Genomic DNA, 11,340 nt, shown 5'->3' on the forward strand with positions numbered 1-11,340 from the left:
CTATCACTCCAGCCAATACATGTATTCCTTGAGCCGCTTATCCTGGTTTAGGTAATATTCGTCCAAGATGATTCTTGGGGATTCTCATACATACTCCAGTAGGGGTTTTTCTTATCTCTTTCCTATTTAACCTAAAATTCTCTATACAATGTAAATCATATCCTGCTGAACCAGGTGTTCCTGGACTTGGTAGTGGGACATCTTCCCTCACAGTCCAAAATTCAATGTTTTGGATCTCACATGTTTGCTGTTCTCTGATCTGCAGATTTGGGGTCATCATTCTGGCTAGAGGTGTACTCCCCCCTAAGGGCCTATTATTCAAATTACGTAAGGCAATAGACAAATTATCCTTCCAATGTCGATATGAATTATTTGAGCTTAATTTTCTCAGCTGTTCTTTCAACAATCCATTCATTCTTTCAATTAGCCCAGATGCTTGTGGGTAATATGGAATATGATATATCCATTCTATATTATTCAACACACAATATCTTTTCACTTCTTTGCCCTTGAAATGTGACCCATTGTCACTTTGAATCTGCATTGGGGTTCCATAATATAAACTTACAATATCTAAAGTTTTACAGGTGTTTTTCTGAGTTGCGTCTTTATAAGGACAAGCCACTAGTACACCTGAATAGGTGTCAACACACGTACATACATATTTACATCCTTTATCCTGGGGTAGTGGGCCAATATAATCTATCTGCCAAATTTGGGCTGGAACTTTTCCCCTTGCTATTTCTCCAGTAACTATCCTAGGAAGAGTTCGTTCTTTTTCTAATTGGCATATACAACACTCCTCTGTTATTTGTTTTAACAACGCATGAGAAATACTGATACCTCGATCCTGTGCCCATCGATGGGTGGCCTGGACCCCTAAATGGCCAGCAGTCTGGTGGACCCATCTTACTAAGGCTGGGTCATCAGTTGGAGTCGGAGTAGGGACAATACATTCAGTAGCAATCTTTGCTAGTCGATCCGCATGTGCATTGTACTCACGTTCTGGTGTGGTCAGGGTTGCATGAGCATCAACATGAAAAACTGACAGATCTGTAACCAAAGACATGTCCCATATATTTTCCCATAACTCTTTACCCCAAACTTGTTTGCCATGAATCTCCCAATTCTGATTCCTCCATATAGGCATCCACGTAGCTAATCCATTAGCTACCGCCCACGAGTCAGTAAATATATGACACTGTCCTCCTTTCTCTGCTCTGATGGCCTGATGCACTGCCATCAGTTCAGCATATTGGCTACTTCCACCTATCCCAGAACTTTCCAGAGTTCTCCTTGTACAGGGGTTATAGGCTACTGCTTTCCAATGTCTCTTCTGTCCTAAATATTTTGCTGTCCCATCAGTAAACCAAGCATGTTTCTTCTGTTCTTCATTTAGTCCGTCATATCCATTATTCCATTTCACTAAGGATGGTACCATCTGTTGCTTAGATTCAAGGGGCTTTTCATTGCTCTCAGTATCAATGTTCGCCACAGATTCATGTAGAGCAGAAACTCCATTTTTGCCTGCTCTGGACCTATTCTGAATATACCACTTCCATTTGATTATGCTTGCCTCTTGTGCATGTCCAATTCTGTGAGAAGCTGGGGTACTCATTACCCAAGTCATAATTGGAATTCCAGGCCTTAATACCACTTCATGACCCAGAGTTAGTTGCTCAGTTTCTACTAAAGCCCAATATGCAGCTAACAGCTGCTTCTCAAAAGGTGTATATTGCACTCCAGATGAGGGCAGTTTCCTTGACCAAAAGCCTAAAGGTACACTTCGGCTTTGTTGTTTTTGCCACAGACTCCAATTTGCATAGTCATCTTGTACAGTCACTTGTAACTCCACTGGCCCATTTTGCATAGGCCATAAGTCTAGAGCTAATTGAATAGCAGCCTTTGCTTCCTCAAAAGCTCTACTTTGTTCAAGTCCCCAGTCAAATTCATATTTCTTTCTGGAAAATCCAGAAAAATCCCATCCTCGTCGCCAAATGTATTAGGAGGGCAGAGTTTATAATCTCAAAGAGGATCATAAACATGTCTGAAACGTTCGGAACCGCCGGATATAAGAAACTCTCAAAGTAGAAGGCAGAAGAATCAAAACATTTATTTAGGCTCCACAGTAACCAACCCATGAACCAGCAACCCCATTTTGATATATTGATCAAAAGCTTCCAGGCCCAATAAGTACGCCTTGAAAGAGTAACCAGGAGGCTACAGAGAAGCATGATTGCGTAAAGCAAAATCATGTTTCCCCCTCTATGGTAATAAGATTACCCACTGGACTGAAGTCTTTGTTCAGCTTCCTCCCGTAGGTCAGCTCTGCTACTGGCAGCTCCTGCTTCAGCTGTGGCTGTGGCTGTAACTGTAGCTGTAACTGTCGCTGTAACTGTCGCTGTAACTGTCGCTGTAACTGTCTCTGGCTCCAACCGGAAAAGGAAAAAAAAAAATCTTCAAGCTGTCCTCTCCCCTCTTATAGAGTTTTTGACATCATCAAGCACCGCCTGAACGACCAGGGCCGATTGGTTCTTGACTTGGCCCCTCCCCCTAGCGTAGCCGTTAACACCTCCCCTCAGCCAGCCCCATGACTCATCACACAGGAAGTTGTCTGCTTCCTGGAATGCTCTTTGGGCTTCCTGCCCCGGAAGAGCAAGCCACAGTGTCCAGAGGCTCAATGAGGTAAGCTGAGTCATTCAAAGAAAACAAAGGCCATTCTGGCTACAGACAGCTATGAGTTCTAGCACTTGAGGGAACCATCATCAAAAGGGAAGGAGTTAGAAAGTAGGTAGTAGAGAAATATGAAGAAAAAAGACTGTGGTTACCAAAGATTTCAGGAGGAAGGAAACTGAGGTAAAAACCTTGAACACAGATAAATGAAAAAGGAAGATAGTAATAAGGGAAGGGAATAACTGAAGGCCTCCAGATCATCTAAAGGATCCCAGTCATATCTGACTAAATATTGTAAGACAAGAAAAATGAGTCAACTCTGGATGAGTCAGAGGAGACTGTGGATTCCCAAGAGAGCAGTATGCTCCCAAGTGGTTCAAGAGAGAATAAGAATCACGATAGCAGGATTTAAGGCTTTTACATCAGAAGTGTCTGGTTTGCTGTCCGACGAAGTCTGGTTTACCATCTCTAACCTCGCAGGTAGACTGAAACAATGAACATTTCTTAGTCACAGAAGGGAAGGAGGTTTGTTGCTAGCCCCTTGTTCCCAATTTCCAACCAATCATATTATCCCCCACACCTCAGCACCGTCCTCACCCCCATGATTCTGCCGACCCTGTCACTAATTCTGTTATTTCCTCATCTAGCCTGTTCTGTTCTCTGTTCTGTGCTTGTAAAAGGGTACTGCGCATTCAATTCAGGGTCTCTTAGCTGACTGAAGCAGTCATTAGATCTGATTTATTACCAGATTTGAGCCCTGATTATAACTGTTATCTTGGTTGGAGAATACATGCCTCAGTCTACCTTTGTTGAATTTTACTTGCAACATCTCCTAGGAGTATATGCCTAGTAGTGGTGTCTTTGATTCAGAGAAACATTTTCTAGTATAATTTCAAATTGTTTTCCAGAATTGTGGTGTCAGTTGACAACTGTACTTAGCATTGCCTTGGCGTGTTTGTCTTCTAAATGTTCTTCTAACGTTTACCATTTTTTTCTTTTGCCCTCTTTGCCAATAAGATGGATGTGAGATGAAATACTAGAATTATTTTAATTGTCATTTCTCTTACTAATAATTTCAAGCATTTTTCCATGCAGTTGTTGATGCCTTGTGTTTTCTTCTTTTGAAAATTGCCTATAAAAAAATCCACCCAGGCAGCTAGGTGCTCCAGTGGGGTAGAACACTGGGCCTGTAGTCAACAAGACCTAAGTTCAAATATAGTCTTAGAAACTTTCTAGCTTTGTGACCCTGGGAAAGTCACTTAACCTCAGTCTGCCTCAGTTTCCTCAGCTACAAAATGGCATCTACCTCCCAGGATTATTGTGAGGATCAGATGAGCTGATATTTATAAAGCACTTAGTACAGTGTCTGACACATAGTAGGTGCTTAACAAATGCTAACTTCCTTCCTTTTGGTCATATTTTCTGGCAAATGTTTTTTGTTCATATGTTATTTCTATCAGTTTGCTATGTATCTTGATGATCATGGCTTTATCCAAGGTATTTGCTGCAAAACTTTTTTTTTCCAATTAACTGCCTTACTAATCCTAACTTCATTGATTCAGAATTAGGCATTATTTCCTAAGAGATTCTTGAGCTTTTGTTCTTAGCAGGGCCTTTGTTCACCATCCACCTTAACTATTACACAGTCCTTGGTAACTTCTTTCCCCTATATAGGACTAGCCTTACTGTTAATTTTCACAGGATCACAAATTCCAGAGCTGAAGAGTACATTCAGATATAGAACCTAGGTTGTCAGAGCTGGAAGGAATCTTAGAACCCAGAATGTCATAGTTGGGAGGACCATAGAATATAGAATTCTGGAAGGAGTATAGTAAAAATAGGCTATTAAGACCTTGGAGACCATCTAATCCAGCCCCTTATTTTATAGGAAACTCAGAGGGAGGGGGAGTAGCTTTGCACACCTAGCTAATGTCAGAGTCAGGACTAGACCCCAGGTCTCCCAATAAATTAACTTGTCATTAGTTCACACTTACTCACAAAATTGAGTAAACCATGCAGAGATGAGTTATGATGATGATAACTCATCTGTTTTTTAGTCTTGGAAGATCATGCTTATATTTATGATTTTAATTAATTCATTGTTGTCCTCACTTTTAATTGTGCACTTTAAACAAACCAAAGTCTTTGGAGGCTGTGAATTGATGTATGACAGAATTAATCTTGTTGTCTTCTGTATGCTTGGGGAATAAATTTCCACTGTAATTTGAGAACTGAAAAATAACATCGTCTCGCTGCTGAAGCTTAGATGGGAATTAGGGGCTCTAAGAAACATTTGTTAAGTTGAGTTGGAAAAAAGTTTACCAGGTAATGTTGAGAGAAAATCAGCTCTGTACTTTTTGCCTTTTTTTCAGCTTTCTGACGGTAAATCATAAATTAAGTGTTCTATTTAGAAGGCAGATGAAGGACAGCACAGTATGAAGCAAAGATCATTGGGTTTAGAATCCAAAGACTCAGCTCAGGTTCCATCTCTGACACTTACTAGCCATGTGACCCTGGGCAAGATACCATCCCTCTCCTGATCTGAGTTTCCCCATCTGTAAAATCATAGATTGTTAGAATGTAGTTCTGGAAGGACCCTTAGAGGATGATCTAATCCAACCTCATTTTATAAAAGAGGAAACATTCATAAAGGAAAAGTGACTTGCCTAGGATTGGGCTAGACCTCCGAAATCCTTTCCCTCTTTATGATTCCATGATACTGTTAGTTTAACCCTTATCTTTCATTATATAGGACTGTAAGGAAAGACTTGTTATCATGAAAAAAAGGCTAATAGAACCAGAGTGAGCTTTCTGGCTAATCGGCAAAGGCAGACGTCTAGTTATTGTACAAAGATGGTATGAAAGGAGATGTGTCCCTTTTAAGAATAGAATCTGCTGTTCAGTAAGTTAGCAGGATGCCTGCCTCCACAATACTTCTCACCAATGAGGGACTTAGAAGGTCCTGAAATAAATAGGACTTGACCAAGTCCACCTTCCTTGGGTCCCACTTCATCCAAGGAACACGTCTCTTTGTTCAGTCTTCACTTAGTTCTGAATTAATGTGGGTAGCTCTGCTGTTATTTCCTGTCACCAGGTAATGCCAAGTAAGTGTGTGTCCCTTTCCTGTGCCACAGTTTGATGAACTTGATGTCTTGTCTGTCGTTACCCTCCGCCTGGATTCTTGCCACCCAACAGGTCTCATCACCTCTATTCTTCTCCTATCTGATGCACTGAAGAATCAGTGTGATGTGGTAGAAGAGCACTTGATTTGGAGTCAGAAGACTTGGGTTCAAATGCTACCTCATTTGTGTCCTTCACGTGCTGCCAAATTTATTTATGCATAGATTTGGTTATAGCAATTCTGTATTCAGAAACTTTCAATAGATTCATTTTGTCTATGAATTAAAACTCAGATTCTATACCATGGCATTTAAAAGCATTCATAATCTGGCTGTACTATCCCTTTCCAGCCTTATCTCAGACTGTTTTTCTCAACCAATTTTAGCAAAATCGGACTACTTGAAATATACACCCTGGGCATTCTTGTCTCTTTGCCCTGCCCTTGTTCACATCCTAGGTATCCTGTACCTAGAATGCAAATCCTCTACCCCACCACACATCCGTAGGATATCCTTCCCATTCTTTAAAGCCCAACTCAGATGCCACCTTCACCAAGAAACCCTCCCTGTAATTCTCCTTTTCCCTTTAGATCTCACATAGCCTTTTGTATCCCTCTTATTCATTTACCTTATGTTACTTTCGGTTAGTTATTTATGTCTGTGTCATATCCCTGTGCTAGAGGATCAAGTTTTAACTGAACTTTCTTATATCCTCTGGTGCTCTGTACATCTAGTAAATGGTTTTGGTTTTTAATTTAGTTAAAGAATAGAGAAAAAGAAGTAACCCCACAAGTGTCAGAAGTGGTACAGAATGGGCCCAGTGGCTTTCTTTAAATAGGCTTAGACCACTGTAGAATAGGCCCCTTATCCCTCTTTAAATTGATCATTCATCCTTCAGTTTGTTTTATTCTTTGTCCTATCTTTTGTTTTTATGTCATCTAATTTCTCAGTAATATTCTTCCCCCTTCCTCTCTATGGTGAGCCATTCCACATAAAAATTTTTTTTAAATTAAAAAAAGGCACTTCAGCAACATATCAGTGTAAGCATTATTCTATACCTACAGCCCTTCATCTCTCCAAAGAAGGGGCAGGGAAGGGGAGGAATGTATTTTCCCTGGCATCACACTTCTTGGTCATTACAATAATTAGAGTGTTCATTTTTTTTCTTTGTATTTACATTGTTGTAGTCATGTATATTATTTTCCTATTTAGCTTCATTCTTTATCAGCTAATATAAATCATCCCATACTTCTCTGAGTGTTTCATATTCATCATTTCTTATGGCTATCATTTTTAATATATTCATGGCCATATTTTCTTTTCTTTTTAAGCAAATTTCCAGTCATTATGTATCTGCTTTGTTTTTGGTTCTTTGCAGCTATACCAAGTGCTACTCTGAATATTTTTAAGGCTGCAAAGCCTTTGCTTTTGTCATCGATGTCCTTGGGGCACATGCCTAGCTGTAGAATCTCTAAGTCTAGTCACTCTTCAGTTTAATCACAGGAGCTCTCTGTTTTTCTCTCACCCATCCATTCTTATCATAATCAAAAAAGTATATCAAAGCCTAGGGGGTTTATAATACCTTCGCCAGTGCCCATGCTTACTAACTCGTATAAAAATAGACAAGTTATTTCTTCCCATCTCTAAAACAAGAGTTTTGAATGAGATGATCTTTTTAGCTCCCTTCCAGATGTAGATTATGTGATTTGATTTGGTTCTATGTTTTTCTTCTCCCCTAGCTCAAGAGCTGGAGTGTAGAAGACCTTCAGAAGAGGCTGTCTGCACTTGACCCCATGATGGAGCAAGAGATTGAAGAGATTCGGCAGAAGTACCAGTCCAAACGACAGCCAATTCTGGATGCTATCGAGGCTAAGAAACGGCGGCAGCAGAATTTCTGAGCAGATCCCAGCCTGGTGGCAGGACTGGGCTTGGTTCACTTCTCAAGGATGCTCTTTTCCTAGCTTCCCACAAACCCTGCAGGTTGCTCCATGTTGAGAGCAAAATAGAGGGGCATACAGTTCTGCCCTTTCATGTTCCCATAAGCACCTTTGTGAACTTCAGGAATGCAAGTGAGCACGAAGGTCATTTTTGACAGTCAAGGCTCCATTTTGATGTCCTATGTATTTAAAATAATGAAGGATCTTATTTCACAGGATCCATGGTAGCATTTTTAAACTCACGGTTTTTAACTCAAGGAATAGGGAAATCCCTAGGCCAGTAAGAGTTGGGAATGTTTTATGTTTTGTTTTTTCCCCAAATAGCTTTCAGTAGTTCTTACTGGTAAGTTTTTTAAATATGTAAATTATAAATATGTCCACACATCGTGTGGCATTTGAACTACTGTACTCTTGGTACAAGTATAGCTTGAAACAGTTTAACTGTACCCTCATATGACTACGGTACTGTAGAGTGGGTTAGCAAGGGTCACTGGGAGGCCACTGGGAAAAAGAACAGGACTCTGGGGGAGCCAGCCTGTTCTTTGATGGGGCCTTATAAAATTAAGTTTCAGCCTAATCACGTTAGGGCGATTTGAGCCTGGCGCTTGCTTAGCACTTATCACTGTCTGTTAGTAAAGAGTAAATCTTTGTTTACTATTTGAACTCCAGGGAGAAAGAAGCTTGCCTCACGGCATCTTCATTGCAGATCATTTTAAAGCTTGTCACCCACCAGCTCCTCCTTTGTCTGAGTCTCATTGCCAGACACCCTGTAGACACTGGTGGCTAAATAGAGAAAGCCCTGGTCTGGCTTGGGTTGAGACATCATAAAACTCACATGTTCTTGGCTCTATGGCCTTGGGCAAGTTATTTACCCGCTCTGAGCCTAAACATCCCCTCTTGTAAAACAAGGAAGAGCTTAGGCGGTATGATTGCTACGGCCATCTTCAGCTCTCATATTCTTTGTTCTTAAGGCCCCCTCACATCCCATGACCCCCTCACTGTTGCCTCTGCACCCATCCATAATTGGTAATCAGACTTCTCCTTCTGTCTCCTCTCCTTCTCACATGTTCTCCTTCTCACACGTCCTCCTTCTGCCACCGCCCCCTACCCCCCAAAAAAGGAAATTCATTGTCCTTATGTAAGAGAAAAGGCACTGGACTGGGGGCTCCTCCCAGCTCTGATAACTTGATGTGTGACTTTAGGCAAGTCACTTCTCTGAGCCTCAGTTTCCTCATCTGTAAAATGAGGTGGTTGGACCAGAGCTTAAGGTTCCTTCCAGTTGTGACATTCTGTGCTTCTGAATCCACATGTTTAATTCATTAGCTACAAGAACATTGACCACAGCCTCTGTTTCAAGTGGCACGTTGTCACATTGCTTTCTTTTGTCTTTGGGTTCTATGTTCAGTTGTGTGTTTAGGGGGAGAACACTCCTGCCTGCTTCGTTCCCTACAGCCAAGCAGGAAGGGAAAGCTCACACCATGGGTGCAATATGCAAGCCCAAGAAGTAGCTTTAACTTTTTCTACCAGAGGACTTTGACGCCGATCTAAGTTCTGTCTTGAAATGTGCTGTTGTCATACCTGGTTGTACATAATAGGCCCAGGTCCCTTATCTGTATATGTGTGAAGCAGTTGGGGGGATCTTTGAAATCTAAGACGATTCTTTGATATTTGGATTGTTCTTCTTTATCCAGCATTGGCCTTATTTGTTCTAAATAAATTGTTCTGAAAACTGCAGTCTTTGTTCCCTTTAGTTTCCTCACATAGCAGTGATGGAAGGTTTTGGCTTAGTGAATGGGCACTTCTGGAGTAGTGCTGAATTTAGTTTCGAGCTATTAAGTATTTGCATTTACCTTTATTTTGCTCCATCACAAAGCATAGAATTTAGTGAGAATTGGATAGAATCTCCACTGATATCAGTCTGTAAAGCTTTATTAAGTGATTGCTATGTGTCAGGCACTGCGCTAAGCACTAGGGATACCAAGAATTGAAGAAGCACTGTCCCTGAACTCCAAGAGCTCACAGTCTAATGCAGACATGCAAATAACTATGCATATACAAGATACAGACAATATAAGTGGAAGGCAATCTCAGAGTAATAGGTCGGTCTCCTGCAGAAGGTTGGTTTGAGTTGCTTCACCATGACATAGGGGTGGTTCCTTGGTTCTCCATCGCTGGGCCAGGTCCTCCCAAGCTTGAAGGCTTCATGTGTAAGCCCACTGATATAGTGCAAGTTTTTTGTCCAAAGACCTGCTACAGTTATCATCAGGTTGTCTGCAGAGTGCAACTTTCAGCCACAGCAACACTCAGAAACTGTCATCTAAGGGGTTGTCTTTGGACAGTTGGACTCGATGGCCTGTTGGAGGGAGTACCCACACTAATGAAATTTCCATTCCTTGAAACACAAGGGCAACACACCCAAAACCCACCAGGCAAGCAAGAGATTTTCTGATTGGCTAAGCCAAGGAGTCTGACACCGAACTTGACTAACCTAAAATCAGTGGGAAAGTGGGTGTTCTGAGGCAGAGGATGCCACAAGGGAAATAGATGCATCATTGTGGTATACCCAGGAACAAAGAGTATCATAGGCTTGAAGCTGTAGAGACTAAGGAACCAATAGTCTAGGGCTAGATGGTTGTTTTGTTTTGTTTATGCACAGATGCCATGCTCAGGGACCAAAGGTCAAGTAGCTCTGGGCCTAGTGTCAGAGATTGGAGGAAGGTCAGAAACTAGTGAAAGATGATAGCTCCAGGATCAAGAACAAGAGAAGCATCAAACATGAGGCCCACAACACCCCTGAGTGCTGCACGAAACATTAAAATATAATTGGGAAATATTTAATGAAATAAATAAAAATATAATAAAGTAGAGATAACATTAATATGTGAGCCCTTGGGGATCCTTATGAATGGTGTAGTGCCCCCACCACCGCCTGACCCATTTTTTTTTTTGAGTTTGACACCACTGCCCTACATCAGAGAGGCAACATGGAAAAATGGATAGAACTCTGGACCTGAAATCAGGAAGACCCAGGTTCAAATCCCATCCTAGACATTTCCTAGCTGTGTTTACTCTGGACATATCACTTAACTGCTCACTCTATGCTTCATTTTCCACATTGTAAAAATGAGGAGGTTGAACTCAATAGCCCCTCAGGCCCTTTCTGGCTCTAAATCTATGATCTTTTTCATAGGCTTTGTCCAAGGAGCTAATGCCCTGGGAAATAGAAAGATCAGCTAAGCCACAAGGTGGAAGCAATTTGATCTCAACCATTGGACCAGCACTGCCAGGAAAGTGAGTTTATCAAAGTATAATGGTGTCTTTTACAACTACAGGGTGTGCCTAAAATCTGGACACATAGGAAAAAAATGCATATTTTGAAATATTTGGAATATTAACAGACCTTATCCCCCTTGACTTCTTTTTCTGGGGTATGCTAAAGGAGATGGTGTACTCAATGAAAATGCAACACACTTGATTGAACGAATAAAATGCATAAAGAGTGAATGTGCTAAAATCGACGGCAATGTGGAGTTATTGCATCGAGTTCATGTGAATCTTGCAAAGTGCATCAACCTTTGCATCACAAATGATGGAAATCATTTTGAAGATGT

The 11,340-nt window shown here is 41.1% G+C and overlaps 1 protein-coding gene across 1 annotated transcript in view; it reads left to right on the plus strand.

Moving 5' to 3' along the window:
- Positions 1 to 9,463, plus strand: part of STK4 (serine/threonine kinase 4) — a 123,904-nt gene extending 114,441 nt beyond the window's left edge. Inside the window, exon 11 of the mRNA XM_036751874.1 lies at positions 7,532 to 9,463. Coding sequence (XP_036607769.1) covers positions 7,532 to 7,690 — 159 coding nt within the window. The 3' untranslated portion in view covers positions 7,691 to 9,463. The remainder of the gene's footprint in view (positions 1 to 7,531) is intronic.
- The last annotated feature ends 1,877 nt before the right edge of the window (positions 9,464 to 11,340 follow it).

Source organism: Trichosurus vulpecula, chromosome 3, assembly GCF_011100635.1.
Source record: "Trichosurus vulpecula isolate mTriVul1 chromosome 3, mTriVul1.pri, whole genome shotgun sequence".
In the NCBI taxonomy this organism is placed as follows: Eukaryota; Metazoa; Chordata; class Mammalia; order Diprotodontia; family Phalangeridae; genus Trichosurus; species Trichosurus vulpecula.